Source organism: Haliotis asinina, chromosome 7 (genome assembly GCF_037392515.1).
Source record: "Haliotis asinina isolate JCU_RB_2024 chromosome 7, JCU_Hal_asi_v2, whole genome shotgun sequence".
Lineage (NCBI taxonomy): Eukaryota > Metazoa > Mollusca > Gastropoda > Lepetellida > Haliotidae > Haliotis > Haliotis asinina.
The window spans coordinates 35,961,655-35,982,594 of NC_090286.1; the positions used below are offsets into that span (position 1 = coordinate 35,961,655).

Genomic DNA, 20,940 nt, shown 5'->3' on the forward strand with positions numbered 1-20,940 from the left:
GGTTACAAATGGTTATTGCGAGGAGACAGGTAATTAGAGTAGTGCGGGCGTCGAGCAATTTCCTCCCATTACTCACCCACCGTCATCAACAGCCTGGGGACAGGTGACCGGAAGTCCGCCATGTTGACAGGGTATTGTGGGAGTCACCCTTCTTTTTGGGACTGCTTATTGGTTGATCATGTTGTACCGTTATTTTCTTTCCCCGCACAGTGTTCTGTAACGGACATCCAGGGACTTCATCAATACTAGCGATTAAGAGACTTGAAGAAATTTGCGTTTAGAATTTCAGTCTAACCATTCTCGTATTAATCTCCTCAATCCCACCAAACATTGCTCCACCAACTAAATCCAATTTATTCAAACAGTTTGGAGAAAAAACGTCAAGGGAGATAACTCCTACAAAAAGTTGAGTCAAACTTTACACTGGCCAAGCATCTTTAGGATCAGAGCAGGAAAATGGGTATCGATTTTCCCGCCACCAGTTACCCTTACTGATAGGTCTGCTTCATCTGTGCCCCCGTCCGCCACAGATGTGCACGTAACGAGAACCAGCAAAGGCGATCCACCCAATACCTACGCTTAATTTGCCTTCTGACTGAGCACAGAGGCATTTCATTAATTCAAATCAATGTTCCGTTGTTATCTTCAAACTGACAACAGCTTTCAGTATATGAACTAGGTCAGGCAAGACTGGGATGATAGGTGTATTTGATAAGCAACTTGGAAGTACATCTGGGCCACCATCTCAGTCTACTTCATGTTCCTAGTGCCAAGTCAACCCTCCCACCTTCATTGCCTACTCAGTGTGCTGCCAAGCCATTGTAAGCCTTTGTCTCGGCGATTCATCAATTTACTGTTGGTAACCGAGATAACTGCCTCATAAATAATGAAGCAAGGGGCTCACCCAGCCTGGTGGTGACCGTGCAGAGCACTCCTGCTTCCTCTTAAAGCGAAAAATCAATACCCTGGCTCCCGTCTCGACCGTGATGTTTATTCATGTAGTGGAGTATAGTTTTACGCTGTGCGAAGAGATTTCACCATGGGAACGTGGGATTCTTACTGCGAGGTCCATATCTCTTCGACAACCGAATCATTTAGGGACCAGCCTTCCCGAAACAAGATAACAGCTACTCGCTGATAACTCACTAACTCCTTTGACTTTTTTTCCCGATCACGCAAGGCCCGTGCAAAGCGATCAAACACTGCATCAACCAGAAGTTTCTAACAGGCCAACAAGTGTTTCCATCTTATGTTTATTTGATGTAGACTGTTAAATCAGAATAAAGAGCTTGTCGCAGAAGATGAGTCATTGTTCATGATGTAGAACCCATCTTTTACCTGTGCAGGTAGCGTTCCTTTGTAACAGCCTCTCCGTCGCTTTCAAATTGGTATCGATCTCTGCCGCATCTCGGCTCCCGTGCCCGACTCGCTTCTTCTGTGTGCGCTTTCTAGGGTATTCATATCTCTGCCAATTATCCCAACCATCCAAACTATACCCAATCGATAATGTCCCTCTATAAAAAATTATCAACTATTTAAAATTTCATACGTGTGCCTCGCTCCATTGAATAGCAGACGGGAGGAGGCGACTGTCAATGTATGCTACACCTGAAGAGGCGCTGACGGACCATGTGAAAGGAAGTTCTCAGGAAGAACACCTTAGCACGCGCTTTCATCAGTTGCCATGGTAACAAAGGGGTTAGGTGTACACAGAGTCTGAAGAGGAAGCTTGGATGGAATTTTGAGCCTTTCTTGTTCCAACGACAAAGCAAACAGTCGGGACTAATTTAGCCGGGGGAGCAAGCGGGGTGGGGCCAGAATGGTTGCATGGTAACCTCTAAACACTTTTGTTGCCTGTAGTACTCGTCTCGCGGGAACGGGGACAAGGAGGAGGAGGTTAATGGGGAGGAGAACAATGGGATTCTGTTAGCGAGACGCTGCTCTTGAACAGCCAGAAATACGCTCGATCCACTCAGATAACTGCTAGGCCCATATTACTAGCCATGACACAGGTGAGGGGTTCTGTACACGGTGAAGTGTTCTGGCAGTAGCTTGCACTACAGCGCCGGCAAGGTATGACAGCAGTAGAAGGTCCTTTCAGACAGTGCCAAGAGGCCCCTGGTAAGTCGCCTTCTACCCTCAATACTTAACCCGTGTAAATTTGGGCAGTTGTGTATATTCTTTGAGGAAGTTTGGACACAATGACTAATTGGTTGCATGTATCACGCGTGGTACCTGTAATCAAAGAATAATTGAAGTTCTTGAAGTGATTGAAGTTTAACAAGTCGAAGTTTCTTTCTTTGTATGTTCTGAGGGCGCTAGAACATTATGACTGTTTAACCTGTGAATAGTTTCTCCTGAAGCACATTTCCCTGTTTATGACGGATCCCCAACGATAAGATATTGCCTTAAACCGTACTGAAAAATCATCAAGATAACCCTGTTGTTTACTGTTCGACTCGAAGGATTGCTAATACTGACAAGAACCTAAGCCCATGAGACTCGACTGGAATATCATAATACAATGTAGGAAATCCCTGATCCATTATGAACGTGTGCCGATTTTGTCTAAAACCTGCCTCTACCTTAATGAGAAATTAATATGTTGAAAGCTGAAAGCATTAATGTTTAACTTGACACCTCGATGGATGCGCTCACCGATGTATATTGAATTATAATTAGATGAGCTACTGGATAGTGACATATGGTTGGCCCTTCATCTGCATGGTATATACAACAATAGGTTCACTAGTATTGATCTGCAGACAAGGTTAGGGGAATATGTCACTGTAGCGAGACTTGGCTTTGGTTACCTGTGCTCGATGGGGGCTAGTTATACTGATGATTAGCCCTTATGTGGGTATACATCATTTCGAAGTGTGTCGCCTCACTGTGAGACAGGTAAATGCATCAGCCTCTCTGGAGCTGATATGTCATTTTTAAAGTATTGATGTGTGAGTTTAGATCTCAGCTGGTGTTGAGAATGACCTTCTTGAGGCATAATAGAGGTGCTGCTGCTGGAAACACGATGTGTTGTGATTGATTTAATCTGATTGCTGTCAGATGGTCTTTGATTATTACCTTCGGGATCTTTTGAACAAAACAGGTCGTTTATGCACCGTGTTTGTGACTAATTTGAGGATCGGGTGATCAATATGGATCCTGAACGTACGTAAATATACAGACCTTAGCTCTGTGTCGATAGATCCATAGTCCGTGACTCTTTCTGTGATGTCGTTGATCAGTGCTCATACTATCGATCATCAGTCATTGTGCTCATTCTTAGCATACTGCTCTGATACAGGTGTTGACCTCGAGGTTTAATGCGTTTCGGTGTAAAATGTACAAGTGTATTTATTTTCTTGCACACCTGTTTGAAATATAAAAAGCCAGAGTGGTATTTAATATGCGTAGATGTACGTAAATAACAATATTAAAGGATATATCTGAAAATAAAGAATTAATAGACAAGCGAAACATTGAAAGGGGTTTTGATGGGGTGGATGTGGATGTAACGATGTGTAAACTCCGCCCACGTGGGTGAGTGAGTGAGTTTAGCTTTACGCCGCAGTCAGCTGTATTCCAGCTCTATGGTGGCGGTTTGTAAATAATCGGGTCTGGACCAGACAATCCAGTCCTCAGCAACATGAGCATCGATCTGCGCTACTAGGAACCGATGACATGTGTCAAACAAGTCAACGAGCCTGACCACCCGATCCCGTTAGTCGCTTCTTCCGACAAGCATGTTGAAATTGTTTAGACATGTTTACCAATGTCCAACATTAACACAACCTCAGTAAGACAGTAAATAATACAGACGTGCCTCAGGTCCGACCCGACGACCCGAACGTACGTCTAGTGTCATATAACGGCTCCGAGACCCCTAGCCCAGAACTATTGTGACAGTTACGACAGACAGTGCCTGCACAATAAGCCCAATAATCACAACTTGGTGTCTCAATGGCGTCGCCACTACTGCCACCATTGGTCACCGCCACTTTCTTGACACCGCCGACTCCTGTGTCTGTTAAGAGAGCTGTCATGTCACTTGGACGAGATTACGACGGGGGTAATTGTCATATCGTCCCCCCTCCCCAGTTTACCGTTACATGTAACCAGCGTACATGACATGTAGTGAGCTGATTAGTAACAGGATGATGTGTTAGTTTTATGGCGATCAAACGCTGAAGGCACTGAAGTTCAACTTCGTGGTTCCAGTGTGTCTCACCATTGTGTCCTTGGCAAATCCAATCCAAACATACTTGATTTTGACCATGGCTTTTCGTCAAGGGCGTTTGGAATAAGTAAAGAAATCGTCAGTCATATACGAATCCTTCGTTTTGACCCATCATTTCATCAACCATGTGGCCCCGATGTATGAGTTCAATCTTTCAAGGAAAATATGTACACAGTGTCTATAATTCGATTTCAACTCAGGGGCGGTGGGGTAGGTAGCCTTGTGGTTAAAGCGTTCGCTGGTCACATTCACTACCCGGGTTCCATTCCCAACATTGGATGCAAATTGTGAAGCTACTTTCTGGTGTTGCCCCGCCTTGATGTAGCTGGAATTTTGCAAAAACGGCTTTAAACCTCACTCACTCATTCTGGCGAATATTTTAGGCATTTCAACCGACGGTACATGGGACATGGTGGTGACAAACCCGTAATGTGTGGGAGAGGACTAGGGTATACAAGCCTTGCCCCTATACACTTTGAACCCACGAGTAGTATACCATGAAACCAGGATCCCGACAGGCCCACAAGCACTGTCAGTATCCCTTGTGCTATATCTGTGAAAGATTCCTGGCAAAGCGTTACTGATAGAAGCGCCATATCAACTTACCCAGTCCGCATGGAAGGCTAACCGTTACCCGAGCACATGGTATCAAACAGTAATCCACAATCACATGATAGTTATTGTATTTAGAATCGTACAATGCTTTAAGTAAATTTGTCATGTTTATGGACCATATATATTTTGTCATTTTTATTTACACTAATGAGAATGTATGCGTGTCATAAACTGATAGCATAACGATGGTTCAAACATCCAACTTCCCAAAATACTCCCAGGTGAACATGACCTGGTCAACACAAACCATCTCATTAAACCATATATGAATCCGAACATTAATAAATATGAACAGTTTGCGTACTCCATACCCCGAGCAGTATGTATCGATACCCTAAAGGCAGATAATGATACATGCAGACAGTTGACATGTTCAGAACTTAACACCTGGATACATATGGGTGAGGTACATCGATGTTAGTTTCTAGAATTGATGAGAATTAGTTTCTAGAAAGATGCATTTGGTTCTGTCAGTTATTAATGATACACCGTACGAAACGTAATGTAATACGAAATTTTATATGGAATACTGAGCAGAAAAAAACACCAAAAACGTATTAGAATACAAACGCGAACAATGACTCATCTTCCTTCTTGTAGGATTTCATGAAGTTTTTCATGGAAACATATCCTCAAAATTAACAAACTATTCAAGTGCAGAGCATGGTTTGTCCTTGAGGGAAAAACAACTGTTTCGGTCTCTCTGCCGCCGTGATGCTTCAAAGAATGCAATTAAACTTTTTTTCTAGTTTGAGTTGAGTTAGAGTATTTTGACTCTTTTTACATGGTCACTTTATGCGAACATAATGACGAAACTCCTACTGGTTGACGCTTTCGAAATATCGATGAGGGAAAAAATTAAATTATTACAAGCGAACAACGCTGGGAGATTACTAATCCTTTTCATATCTGGTAGAAACTACAGTCTGCCAGGTCGGTGCTGTAGTATTATTTATCTGGCTTGAATGTATTGTATTTTATCCAAACCCTGAGTGATGAGAATCAATATGGGTAATCTTTTGTTAATGGCGCTTGTATCAAGGTAAGACTCGTCACACCGTTCCGTTGAGAGTCCTAATGATTTCACATCCCCAAAGTGTTTGCTTTTCCTTGAGACTGCTGCTCAGGGTTCTCGCTAATCTCAATAGCCATTGTGTTGCTCCAACCATCGCCAGCAACCCTTGGTCACTCAGAAGAAAGACCTCATGGATGCTTTGTTTGGAACCATCTTTGGAACGTTTTGTTGGTGAATCTATCATGCAAGAAAGGGACTTTTATTCTTATCGGATATTATAAACGGAGGATATTATCTGCCCGTGCGTGACTCTCGCGTTATGCACGGACCAAAAGCCCTCCCTGCCTCTGTTTGCAAGTGCGTTTCATTCGCCAAAGAGAAAGAGCTAGCGATTCATCAATTGTCGGGGGCAAATCCTAACCTAATGCTGGATAATTAAGGCCGGGATGTAAGGTGTGGAGACGGTGTTCCTCTCTGTAGATCGATACTCTCTTGCCTTTTCTTCCTGAGGCGACACAATGGGGACTGAGCACCACGAAGCACCAGCACACGCAGAGAATATCCTTCTCCTGCTATTAAATCTTCTTCTCAGTTGCCGTCCACATACATTCGTGATCCCCAAACACGACTTAAAGTCTTGCCTGACGTCACCGTTGGCGTTGAGCAGCCGCTCAGTCTTGCCCCCCGACCCCGTGGTGGAGCCTGTGTTCCTGTAGCAAACTCAGACCTGTCAACCCTCAAACCACCTCAAAGACAATGTCCTTGTGAACCCCCTGATATAATTGCAGATCCGCAGAAGATGAGGCGAGCATATTGAGCTGGTTTCCATGGAAACTGTTCCGAGCGTGCGGCTGTTTTGTCCATGCCGTCACACCTGGTAAGGTAGATGAAAGCCGTCCTCAAAGAAGAGTGGTAGGGGGACTGGGCTGGTACAAACTACGATCGAATCTGCACTCGTAGCTGTCTTTCTACATTAGGCGTTTCTTTACCACCAAGCTTTACAAGCCGTTCGATCGAAGTTTTCGCCGTCAAAAATTAATTGAACAAACTTCAGTTTGGATTAGACACCCCAGTGTCTTTGATTGGGAAGACGTCGGAACTAAAAGTTCCTTTAATTTGGAATCCTCCCTCCATGGTTTTAACTGTTCTGGAGATTCTTCTCTGAAGTGAGGTTACGGACCCTTGTTGCAAGACCAGTGTTGAACTTGTGTAGACACACTGAAATAACGGACGGAGATTTGTTTTTAATCCCCCCGAGGGCCCTTGTAATATAAGATGTCGATATTAAGACAAAGACTGGCGAACATCCGCAATTACCTGCAGCATACATCGTCAGGTGTTCTTAACAGTGATCATCACGCAGGTAACAATCCTACCTGAATTTTACCTGTCGACAAATCAGGAGACGCCATTCTCGATAACGGGATGACATCATAGTTTTATAATTTTGGACAATCAATGTTTCATGTTGAAAGGTGGTTGATTCGTCTTTGCCACTGACCTATCGCCATGTTAGGTTTCTCGTCAGTGTTAGATGTTTATCGATTTTTAAAGGTTAATCGTATGCTCTCCAGCCACTAAGCTCTCTGTCGCACGCCGTGTCTCCCTATATTTAACCTTTATGAATCTTTCTTTACCATTTTGCAAATCATCGTCAGAAGAGTATCTCTTCACAATGGATCAATCAGGGGAGATGGCTTTCTTGAGGTAGTCTCATTTTACCTGAGCCAGGTGGTCGACAGGTGCGAACTGACGATATGAAATTTTCACATTGTGTTTTGTATTTCAGATACAGAAGGCGATATAGTCATGACACCAGTAAACCTTGCCACACCCCCGGGCCCAGAGACAGGGAGTGCTGACGAGGATAGACCCACAGCCGTAGCCAAATCCCCCGTACCCTCCGAGAAGGAAAGCAGGGGGCATCCCGAAAGAAAACGAAGAGCAAGTAACGAGAGTTCAGATGTAAGTCAAATGAAACGTGCATGTGTTGATAGATTGTGAATGGTGGTTAATTTCATTGATCATGTTATTAGTTGCATACGTTTATGATGTAATGAGCTGATGGATGGATCATCGATTTCAGATTGGACATAGCTCATGTACATATCTGGCAATCGATCTACTTTTCATGTTTGTTGATTGATTGATTTTGGATCGTAATGTCCGCTTGCAAATTGACTAAGTGATGACTTGATAGCGCTGATAGTTTAGATTCCGGGAAAGATATGAGACGGTGCGCTCGTCATATCGCAAGACGTTAGTCGAGGCACTTGGTAATGGAGCCGAGAGTAGCTGCAAGACAGCTGGTTCGTAAAATAAACAGGCCTGAAGTGTCAGTAATTACGACACAGCGGTTATCACTACCATATGTTTCGGTTACTTAAAAAACATGTACCTAAATCTAAAGAGATTCATATATGGCTCCGTTAGATTACATTTGGTGATGTTAAACCCTGTAAGACCCGTCGCATCAAAATATGTCATTAGGGAAATCACTTTAGCATCTAAAACCATAACACGAATATGTATTTTGGACAAGGCAGTCATTTGCTCCACATTTGTAGAACGAAATATTCAAAAGGTGAGAGTGTCTTCGTGATTTTAAATGGATTTCCCGTCGAACAAATCAATTTTCGCGAAAACATTTGTCTGTTGGTATAATTCTTCCATCCCCGTATTCTTATCACTGTAATTTAATTCCTCGCCGATGTCACAGAATAGCGAATCTCAGTTGAAAATGCATTATGATGACACCATAATTACTGAGCTGTTTGAATATTAAAAACTCTATTTGATGTTTAACGTGTGCACTTTGACACAGCGCAAAGTAGTTGACCAATGCTATCAATATGGTTAAGTTAATAATTCGGCTTGAAGCTAAGCACGTGTGTGATTATGCTATTATTCACAATAGCTAATTAACCTACCCATTAGTAAATTTGACATTTGATAGAACGTGTGGCAGCATTTTCACGAATGTCTTTAGATTATATCAGGTCCGGCGTCGGTAACGACATCCATTTTGTTTACGCGCGTTTTTTTTATCTTTTCACAAGGTATCCATGTGAAAAAAATGTGTACACTTAATACTGATGTAGTTTATGTTCGCGCATTCATAACAGCGAAGGACCCCGGTGTCCACACATTCACGCGTCATATGACTGAACGTCAGCGTGACGCAGCAATTCCTAACAGGCTACACATGCATGCAAGAGGATGGGGTTCGGAGCTGGTTAGAAACATACAAGGTTTTATTCGAGAGTTGCTTCCTTAACTTGACCATACTTAAATTCCCGGCGTTTTTGCGACTTGCATGAAATAATTTAGCAGCTAGGATGGTACCCAAAAATAATGAACTCGACTTATATAACAATATCGTTGTCATGTAGGAACCAACAAACATGGGTTAAGGTTGGTTGGGCTGGCTGTCACTGAACTAAAACACTTCTGGATTCCTTTAAGGAACAGAAGTTACATAACCATTTTAACGTGGAACTAATTTATGAGATGGAATTTTACTGCCATTCGCAAGTGCCTCATCCATAACTTGCTGCTTAGCAACTCAATAACTACGGCGAACATCTTCGAAAACGAATAATAAACATTACATTCATGACAACTTGTGCGCTTTTGCAAGGGTCAAAGTTCATTGCTTCTGTAATGAAACGGAGCACTTTCAACGTCATGCCCGATAAATTGCGTCATTATTCCTCTCACTGGCAACGACATGTTGGATCCTGCAAGACCCTTTGCTCGTATCAGGGCAACGGGTTACCGTTCCTAAGGAATATTCATTAAGACTTCACCCGTTGAAGGAAAACCATAACTTTAGTAAAAAGTCAAAACCACTTGGAGAACTGCCACATCGCGTTAACTAAAATCTGGCTTTAATCTTTACCATTTTGCTGCTAGAGTTTTTAACTGGAAGCGATTTCGAACTGATTTTTGTTTTGTTGGTGCCAACGGGTAGAAGCAAGTATCACTTAATTCGTCAAGGGAGAGCACTTCCCCTTGAAGTTGCCACAGCGGGACTGGGGATAGGAAAGTCAAAGCATCTAATGTGGAGCGGGCGAAGCTGAGCGCCAAGGGACAATAGGGCACGACACGGACAGTGAATAGAACAAAGTTGTAACCTTCTTATAAACCTAACGACGACATCGCAGCCCTAATTGGCTCTCTGAGGGATTGGCAATTGGCATTCATGTTGTTACTATGGAAATTAGAGGCTCCAAAAGCCATCGTATGGAACCGTTTGCAGGCAACCCCGTCTCATTTCCTTTCCCTAGTCCCTCACCTCTGTCTAATTGTATCCCCTGGCTTAGCAGCGGCGAGATCGTCTAGACGCCCTCCCTTCGCACCAGTAATTTAACTTGGAGAGGAGAGAAACGGTGTGACAGGATAAACTTTGTTAAAAGGCTTGAAACCAATCAGACATTTGGCTGGGCTTCTCCTATCGGCACGCCAGAGCTCCTGTGTTGACAGATACTCGGTGCCGCTATGGCTTCTCGGAGCCAACTGCCGTGGCAAAAGGTGAAGCCAGGCGCACACATCATGGAGCCACAGTTTCGGATCTGGTGATCGATCGGTCTTGAGATCCTTGAATGAACCGACAATTTTGCTCTCACCTCCAGCATAAAGTGGCTACACGTTTGCTGCCTTAACCTATACCGTTCTCGGAGAGTGGTCTCGCTTAACACATCATTAACTTCGCGCAGAAGCGCGGCTTGGAACCAAAGCTGGCTCCGCATGCCATCTTACACCTAGACTTTCATTACTCCTTCTTGGCCGCTAATAAATCCTTCCTTTCGCAAGGCCCTGATACCTCACAAGAAATACGACACTGACCAGCTTGTAGCAACTAAAACCTTGCCCTAGCTGGCGTTTTATTGTCTTAGCTCGATCTCTGGCGTTCAGACGACAGAAATCCTCCAAAGAGTGATCCGACGCCTGTTGCTGGTGACATGAAAGCGTGTCTTGGCGTCTAATTGGCATCGAATGCTTGAAGAATACACCGATGAGACATAAAATCTTTGATACAAACCGAGGCCGAGCATTCGAAGAACAATAAAGATCCTGTTTAACTGATAGCCCTATCCCCGTGTCGCCTTCAAGTGCAAGAGTGTCTCATGCATGGCCATAAACATAAATTCGATCACTGCAGAATTTGTGGGAATTCCTTTGCAAACCCATGTAAAAGAACAGGGTTCGTTGAAAAATGAAAACAGTTCATAAGTTACACGAACAACGTTCTTGCCATATCAGTGTGTTTTATTTTAATTGTTATATAGTTCCTGCTGTTCATAATTCTCACGGAAATATTGACACGTGTTGGGGCAAACGGACAGTAAGTGAGATATAGTTGACTATAAAAAAAAAGTTACTTTAGTTCTCAATTCAAAGTATTCTTTGAAGTAACCAAGTGCTAGAAATTGGACGTTTAAAACGACAAAAAGGGACCTTGAGTTGTAAGACACGGGTTAGTGTAAACCGTTCATAAACCACGACATGTTGAATCATTAGGACAAACCAATCACGGTGTTCACACATGTGTGAAGAATCACGACAATATTAAACATGACTGCAGTAGATTTTCAATAACCTTTCAATAACCTTTAATTCAATAACCTTTTATTTCCAGAGTGTTGTGACTAAAACAAGTGACGGTGCCAACACCGACGATCTCCACGTTGGGAAAGACGAAGAGGATGATAACGATGATGAAGATGAGGAGAAGATTGCAGCTGCTCACAACTATGACCCTGAACGTCTCAAGGCTTTCAATGTAAGTCCGCGTGTTACAACCTGACCACAAGTCAAGTTTTGGTGACCCTGTTTCGACGACAGTATTTCCTTTGTAAATTTACAATCGACTCTGCTTTGACATAATTTTAAATGATACACAATGCCCGGAGATGCGTACTTGAGACTAAAACTGGACGATTATTGTACGGAAGGCGAATAACTTCGATTACTTAGCATTTTAAGGATTAATAATCAGTGCGCTTTATCTCAAGACTGACTTGGATTGTTGGCGTCGTATGTTTTAGCATGACTAAAGCTGGAATGAGTTCCTTCAAGAACACATTAAGTATATTTGGTCTGTTTATTATTGGCTTTGTCGAAAGTACTTTGAAGTTGTATTTAAGTTGGTGGCCTGGACTTTCCATATTCTTGTGAAAGTAAACTTCTTTGAAAATCAAATGTTATTATTATTGACACAGAAGTTACGAATTTGAATTGAAAAACACATAGTATTATATGTAGATTACATTCTTTTTTAGCATTTTTGCTGTTAAACAGTGTCTTTGCATTTGGAGCATAAGAAACCCACTCGCTGTATAATAAGAACATATTGTTGCAAATCCTCTGATCTCATCCCTCTGAGTATGACGTATTCCATAACACCTTATGTATCCTCCGCGCTGTTGCATGTTTTACCACTGTTCAATGAAAAAACATTCAAATATATACTCATTTTAATCTCTCTCATGCCTTTTAGCTTCAAACATCATACGTTTCGACGGATGTAGGCTAATGTTTATATTTCTTCTATTGAATTGTATTCTCTCCTTTTTTTCGCCGGCATTGCCAATTACGGCCGTTACGAGATATCGATTGTTTAAACAACGCTGTTTAAACAACAGACTTTCCAGCGTTGTTTTTTTCCTGAAGAAAGTCATTTGCATTTTCTATCACGGTGCGCTGTCCATGTATTCTTCTGTTGGAAAATCCTATTAGAAAAATCCTCCAAAAACATTTCTGTTGTAAAACTATGCGGAGAATATGTTCTAAGAGCATGGTCTTCAGTACTTTACTTCAAAGCTGAAGAACTCCTGGAATAATTTATGTTACTCCACGGCGTCGCCCGCTCTGTAATGGTGTGTTTCTTCGCAACCACTCATTAAATCTGACGACGAGGCGTCCCTGTTTCATACGGCCAGTGATTAGCCATAACGCATGTGTCACAATCCCAGTGATATATATCATCAGCAAATTCTGGTTATTGTCATGTCGGTGTTTGTGATTTCAGATGTTCGTCCGCCTCTTCGTTGATGAGAACCTAGATAGATCTGTGCCCATCTCTAAGCAGCCCAAGGACAAAATCCAAGCTATTCTCGAGGCATGCGATAGACAGTTCCCAGAATTCCATGAGCGATCCCGGAAAAGGATACGCACTTATCTTAAGTCCTGTCGTCGAATGCGTCGCTCCAAAGAACAGAACGGTTGGGAGCCGGTAAGCCATAGACACTTCTCCTAAAGACCTGCAACAAATAACCGTAATGTACATGCAACTTAATCGTCTGTTTACAAGTCTTTTTCTTAAGATGAGTTGCTATTTTTTCACAGGAACTGGCGAATATAGGTTTATGGTTCTGATCAAGGTTGTTCTACGCAGCTCCTTTCTCACTTGTAAAATTAATGCAAACGAGACCATTGTTTTAGGGATTAAATTAATGTAGGTGAAAATTTTTCAAGGGGTGTTCTATTTGGGTACTAATGAAATAGTGTCCTAATATTTGGAAAATTACAAACCTTTTTCTGTCTCCAAACGAGTCTTCTTCCTGTAACCGATGCTAGGTCATTGGATAACGAGGATTGTAAATACGAACAGTGTGAAATGAATGAAAAGTTGTCATTATAACTTTCCATTCTTCATCTTTAACCTCTGACGTTTATGGTTGACAGCAGCTCCGCCCAACCCCGCCCCATCTGACGTCAGCAGCCGCCGAGAGTCTCCTAGCAACCGCGTGTGAAAACGAGAGTCAGAACGCCAAGCGCATGCGTATGGGATTGGACCCTCTTCCCGTAAGTCGTGAAGCCAGGCAAAGCAAACGGATTAACTGTCGTGCTTTATTTGAACTAGTGAGAGGCTGGCTAATGATAGCAGAGTAAATAAACACGTGTCAATTTGTCATGGAGGCTTTCAGGTTCATGCTAGTCAATAACTGCCTTTGAAAAAGCACAGGTAGCACATAGAAGACTCGGTTAGATTAAGGAGGGTTCTGACCAGGTGTAACACGGGTAATTGATGATGAGCTGATATTGGGACCATTACTGGATAGCTATTTACCTGATTCAGGTGTTGTTTACTGATCTCCTACTCTCCCTTCTGCATCAATCAGTCACGTGGATAATGACGAGATTACGCGAGACTTGTTTAAACACTGCAACTGATAGATAGCGGTTGAGCTCATCAGCCAGTCCGATCATTCATTACTTGCTGGTTCCAGTGTATTAGAATGAACAACGCCCCCAGACGTTTTCAGACAGTATGAATTATGTTATTTGTGTTCTCAGGGTCGTAAATCTTACCAAATATTATGATTGATGATGGAAGAAATTAGTTTTGAATATAAGCTGTCAGCAATGAGATGCATATTGGTCCTTGAGGAGTGTTGCAAGAAAACCTTCATCAAATCTTTAAGATGTAATTTTCGCTCAGTGTCACTTGTAGTGTATTCTTGTAGCCATTACTATGTGTCAGGTTTTATCAATATTATATTTTCACGCTTTTAGAGTATGTAATTTATTTATGCAAGTATTCGTTCATATTTGCAACTATATTCATCATCAGCGGTGCGTTACAGACCCCTTGAATGAAGAAAATGGTCAGACTACTTTCGGTCGAGTGAAAATCGAACTGATGTGGCAGTATTTATTCTCGTGTACCTTTATGTCTGTTTGATATCTGACGTATATCCAAGTATATAAAGGTATGACGTTGTCATCTCATTCCTGACGTCATGGCCACCGCATGCTGATGTTTGAATTGCTGGTCTGTTTGCAGGCTTCCGCAATGCAACCCAGCGTTAATCCTTCCCCTCAATCCTCGCAGCCCCAGGTGACGTCACAGCCCAACACTCCGAGCAACCAATCACAGGCGGCACAGATCGACCGTCACGTGCCTGCTAGCAATGACTTTCTACGTCACCAGCCACCGCCACCAGCCTTCAGAGCACCACCCGAGTTCCACCCACCTTTCTTCACTAATGGAAACGGCCTTTTCCGGCCAGGCTTCCCAGCTGGGTACCAACACCCCGCCCACCACCACCCGCCAGTCATTCAACACTCTATCCAGACAAACGCCGTACAGAATGGAGAGTTCGGTAAGTTCAAAGTAACATAAAGACAATTTTCAAACAAAGACCTTTCTCAGTGTCACGTCGTGACGTGCTTGTGTCACGCACAACAGCATAGAGTGGCATATATATTCAATTGAGAGGTGCTCCATCTGCTATATATACAACCAAGTTATTTCTTACATTTGCCCATGACAGCAGACTCAATGTTTCGACTTCGTTTTGCCGAAAGCTAGTTTTTGTTAATTCCTAAACCCATTAGCCCCCAGCCTCCACCCCACGATCCACCTCACCATCCAAATCCACCCCTGCGCGCCCTATCAAGCCATATATAGATATATACGATAGCGGTTAAACGTCAGCACAGGAACTGTGCGCGTTTAGGACGACGAGAGGTCCCTACGATTGCCAGTGCGAAGTTACGTCCCGTTGGCGAAGCAGTAACCAATACTTTTTCAACGCAATATTTCTTGGTGTAGTTGGTACACTTGCACGTGGATTTCCTCTACGTTGTTAATGTCTTAGGCCAACATTACGCGGCATTTCCCTATAAATTACCCACATTAATGTGAACTATTGTTCAAAAAGAGATCATTCACAACTCACTTAATCAAGTTTTCAACTTTTATTTTCCTCTGTCGATAAGCTAGAAGTCTATGCAAATGCATTATGTTTTGGAAATGCACAGTACAATTCAGACGGGTTTTACTTCTTATATCTGTTAATGAGTGGTGACCGTACTCAAATATGGGCAGTTTTGTTTCATTCGCTAAACCGAACCCGGAAGTGTAAGGTCAAGCAACGGTATAACGTTCCATCCTTTGAATTGCACGGTCCTGAAGGTGTCCTCACCATCGGAGACCTCAGCAGTAATGACGATTCTTAATTTCAAATGCGGCTTTTTGGGGTTGATTGTTATAGCCTCTTGGTGCTGAGGAACGGATATGCAGTGTACGTAGTTAATCTGGGGTCAAACGCGTCGATATAGCCATGTTCATAGAGATTTGATAGACAGGTGCAGAAAATGAAACCGATGTTTGAGGCACCTCTGTTGTTTGGAGCGTATTTTAGAGGTTATTGCTTCCGTCGACATACCCATTGGGCATTCCTTGTGATGAGCCTGTATCTTTTCATTGTATTTTCAGGGCCTACAGATTTGAGTATGAAGAAACAAAACTCAAAGAATCAACTGAGTACAACCGAGGTTGCCACTATCAAGCAGCTGATTGCAGGCTACAGAGAGTCCGCAGCGTTCCTCTATCGCTCAGCAGACGAGTTGGAACAGCTACTTCTGCAACAAAACTGAGGACAACGGTGTGAGCAGACGGACTTCTACCGCGGTCAAACAATAGCAACTCTGAAGCAGGATGAAGAAGAGCGTTTTGCTTGCAAGCTGCAGGTCGACAGTGGAGGATATAATACGTTGCAGTGTTATCCCAATTATGGAGAAGTTTGGATGTTTTTGCGGGAACTGCGTCAAGCAGACGACTTTTGGTCCATCTGTAGATATGGACGAGAATGAACTTTCTGGCCTTGAATGTTAAACGGCTTTGGTTTTGACTTTCTACGTGACGTTGGCAAAACTACACTGCCTCTCAGTCCATGATATACGATGTCTTCGTGATGAAATGCAAATGACTGACATCTCAGGAACTGACATGCGCATTGATAGCCATGCGTGTAACTTGATCACCTGTGACTTTTAGTCAAGTAACCTTATCAAAAGACTTCATCAAACTGACAGTGACTGATAATTAGTGACTTGATTGGCGCAATCTGCGTGTGCATTGACCTGGCCTGGGCAGAGGCTGTTGCAAACTTTACGTGTAAATGCATTCCAGAACATTTTTCGCAGCAGACCCTTGACCGGAACAGCCGCCATTTTTAATATCTCTCAAAACGAGTTATTGCTTCGTCTCGACGAGATTTGGTTGTATCACGTGACACTTTGGATGAATCTCATCTTTTTGCCTTGTGTTTGGTTGTATGGATATATTTTTCTAGTCAACTATCTCTTCATACATATATTTCATATATTTTTCATATTGGTATCTTCTCGTACATTCTCGCCTAGTCACGCAGTGTGCAGGGACCATATATGTATCTTCAAAGAGGTATTTTCAATGGTTAACTCTCTTTGTTGTGCAAATCTTTATTCGATAAACTTGTATCTGGGATAGACATATTAGAAGGTTTTGATATATACAACTTTTCACTGCACGACTTGCACGGGCTTTTAGTGAAATGGACAATATTACGTGCCATGGTGGTTGTATGTAGCCGATATGTTAAACGTTGTGTGTTTGAGAATTGCATAGATATATATTGAAATGTAAATACTGTTTTATCGTGGATCGTCTCAAAAACTCCACTTTGAATGTTGATCATCTCAAATACGTAGATATAACAGTCTGATTTATGGAAGAGTGAGATCGAAACGTGAAACTTTGTAGTGTAATGAACGTATGGTGCCATTATGAAGCACACTAGCTTTTGAGACGATCCCCTATTACTCAATGCACACGACTATGATTAAAGTGCAATTTTTCTCGTATGATTTCATGATATTGTCAAGAAATCCCATTCTTTCCACCTCTTACCTCAACTTAAATGTGTAGGCGCTTTAGTTCCTTTTTATTAGTTTTCTGGATAGACATTCCAGAACACACTTCCGTATTTATTTAACTTATTATTTATTAGTTAATTTATTGACGTTCCTTCAGCATATATGAATGCGTAATAACAAATATCTCAACGGGGGAAAAGCAAGCAGTACCCCGTTTCCTTATCTAAAGGTGCTAAGTCGTGTTTCTCCCTACCGGTATGTGAACCGGAAGTGACATAATCTGATAACTGGCCAATGAAATAACGGTTGCTTGGCCGCCATTTACGGCATAGTTGTACACACAACTAGTTATTTGTCTATTTAACAGTTTATTATAATGAGTATTGTTTGCAGACGATTTATTGATGAAATCAAATCCGCCAGTCTGGATAAAAATCTGTGGTTTTATTTTGTGATCAAAAGGATTTTTTTGACATAATAGACAGCACCATGGATCTATTATTGAGACTTCGTTAGAGTTTAGGGTTTCACTAAATGTTTTGGTTTTTTAACATTGTATAAAAATTGCATTTTCTTGAAATATATGCTATGACCATTTTGAGTGTTGTACTGTGAAGGATTTCCAATGGTGCAGCTACACATATTTTTGTACAGAAATTAAATTTGATAATTGATAAATTAAAATACGGTTTACGTCTTTGTGTAATAGAAAAATCCAGTCGTTTCTTTCTTACCCAAAATTGACATATTTATTAATATATTACTGTGTTGACACGTGCAAGTGATGCGATTGTGAACTGAGTGTTGAATTCTTCAGTATGTATAGTCGTGGTAACATTTTGGTGAGATGTTTTTGGTTTTTTGTGTTTGATATTCACTTTTTCGTAAATTCCATTCCGTACGAAGTGCGTATTTTTGTTACTCACAGGCACGTGCATTCCCACTTTTTATTTTGCTGAGTACAGTTATGTCCTACTGAATACGAGATAATTCAGTATTAATATTTATTACACTCTATTTATTTGTTGTTTTAGTTTGTTTATTATGTTGATATTTCACCCTACTTTCGTGCAATATTGTCAGCCTCTCGTGTGGACGGAGCGCTAGCATGGTAATTATGTATACATAATGTCTGTAATTGTTATACTATTTATATATGAATAAAGTTAACATTTTACAGAGTGAAGGTTGCGTTGAAAAATTATTTGACTCATGTGAGTTAAGCAAAGTGGGGGCGATGGGGTAGCATGATGGATAGAACGTTCCCTCGTCACACCAAAGACCCAGGTTCGATTCCCCACGTGGGCACAATGTGTGAGGCCCAGTTCTGGTGTTCTCCGCCATGATATTGCTGGAATATTTACAGCTAAAGCTAAAGAATAGTGAGAGTTATAGAATTGGTCAGTTTTCAAATACACTTTGGATAATAAAAATACCATACCACCTGTTGTGACATGGGATAACATGACGTTAGTCAGAAGTGTTTTATATCTCGACGAGAGAATTAGTTGGTTTAGTAAGTTGAATGGTATTTTATTGATGTCCCGACATCTAGGGATTAAAACAGATGAAACGGGTCTCATACGTTTTTGACGGGCATGGTGTATATTTGATCATGGCGTATTAGTGATTATTAAGCATCACTCTTACTCCGAGTTTGCCACTGGTAAGTCTGGAAAGATATTCTTAAAATCACTTAAGTTTAAAATTGACTTAAGCTGCAAGTAAGAACTTAAGTTTGGAGTTAGCTAAATGGACTTTTTAAAAAAAAAATCCCCCCCAAAACAAACTTGAGAAGAAACTTTTAAAAGATTTCCCTCTTTCTTTTCTTTTTGTTTTTAAAATAAATGCCGCAACCGATTTACAGCAAGTTATATCATTACAGGGAAACACCAGAAATGACTTTACTCATGACAGCTATATATTGATCCGAACCTGAACCTCGGCATGTCGAGTGAGTGAGTATAGTATTAGTACACTTTTAGCTAAATGCCAGTGATATCATGACGGGGCCACCAGGAATTGGTTCCACACGTTGTACTCATGTGGGGAATCGAACTTGGGACCTCGGCATTGGGCTTCACCAGTTAAAGTGTCCTTTGCAGGTACAATAAAGCGTCTAATGAGGTGAACTTTGGACATGAGTTCTCGAAGTGTCCAGATTTCGAAGGTAACCTGTGATATACGTGTTTACTGCAATTTCTTACTGTCAGCGTTAGACTCGTGTAGTAGAACAGGCATGTCTAATCGATGAGTACTCACCATTTCGTCACCATCTGCATCTTAACAATGTGATCTATCTCACGCATCCTTGATCGTGGATTTTTAAATGAACACACCAAATGTTTGCATGAAACAAAGTGAGTGAGTATTGTTTTGTGCCGTAGAGCTAGTACAGCTACAGGACAGTAACCTGTAAATAATATAAAGCGATGGAACAGTTCTGCGTCGTAAGCGATAGTGTAACTTTCGGGAAACATCAGTACTGAGCTACACACATTGTATCCATGTTGGGAATCGAACCTAGGTCTCGAATCGGAAGGCAATAACGCTGCATGCTGTAGCGTTATTCAGACAAAACATTGGTTGTGAACATATCAAAACACATTAGTGTCAGCCGTCAGCGCAAGATGATCCTAAATTGGCTTCAGTCGGGTTTTACTGTTGTCTGGGTCGGAATATCCACGGACGTCTTGGTTTATCTACATACATTAAATAAATATCATATTATTTCAAGCGCCACATGTTACCTACGTGACATTGAAAGTCAATGAGTCATTCTTGGTTGCACAGGTATAATGTGCCTGAACGAACGTATAACTGTGTTTGTGTGTAAAGGGAGACAAATCTCTACAGACATGGCGTCGTGAATCTCCTTAGGGCTATATTAGAGTACAGCTTGTTCAGCGTGTCCTGATCAAGTAAATAGTATTTCTAATTCACTTCGTGACCGTGCCATAACCGGTTCGGTCTGTTATTATGAAGGGGTGCACCTTTGTCGGTTGAATGTCAACATGTCCGAACACGATCGGACCGCGTCATAACCAGTTCGGTCTGTTATTATGAAGGGGTGCACCTTTGTCGGTTGATTGTCAACATGTCCGAACACGATCGGACGAAGATGCAGACGGTCTAATGTTTCCGATGAGTGCATGCTTCGCAAGAACGAAGCGTTCATTAACATTCTCTGCTCCCCTGTTTAATGACGTATTTTCGACCTGCCGATCGTGCCATTTGACCTCCGGGTCATGCATATGTAGAGTAGATCAGGTCATGTTGTACGTATTGAACGTTACTGCACCAGGCAAATTGTAGACAATCTAAGCATAGGTCGTTCAGTAAACATTAAACCAAGCATATGTATTACTTTTAAACCGTTGAAACATTCTGATATATTCTGATTTCTACCGTACAAGCACCATAT

At 41.9% G+C, this 20,940-nt stretch overlaps 1 protein-coding gene across 1 annotated transcript in view; it reads left to right on the forward strand.

Moving 5' to 3' along the window:
* The window catches only part of LOC137291234 (nucleolar protein 4-like), a 121,685-nt gene extending 102,983 nt beyond the window's left edge, over positions 1 to 18,702 (forward strand). Inside the window, exons 5-10 of the mRNA XM_067822531.1 lie at positions 7,657 to 7,832; positions 11,509 to 11,652; positions 12,901 to 13,104; positions 13,557 to 13,676; positions 14,659 to 14,977; positions 16,096 to 18,702. Of these exons, the coding sequence (XP_067678632.1) occupies positions 7,657 to 7,832; positions 11,509 to 11,652; positions 12,901 to 13,104; positions 13,557 to 13,676; positions 14,659 to 14,977; positions 16,096 to 16,256 (1,124 nt within the window). The 3' untranslated portion in view covers positions 16,257 to 18,702. The remainder of the gene's footprint in view (positions 1 to 7,656; positions 7,833 to 11,508; positions 11,653 to 12,900; positions 13,105 to 13,556; positions 13,677 to 14,658; positions 14,978 to 16,095) is intronic.
* Positions 18,703 to 20,940: the final 2,238 nt, after the last annotated feature.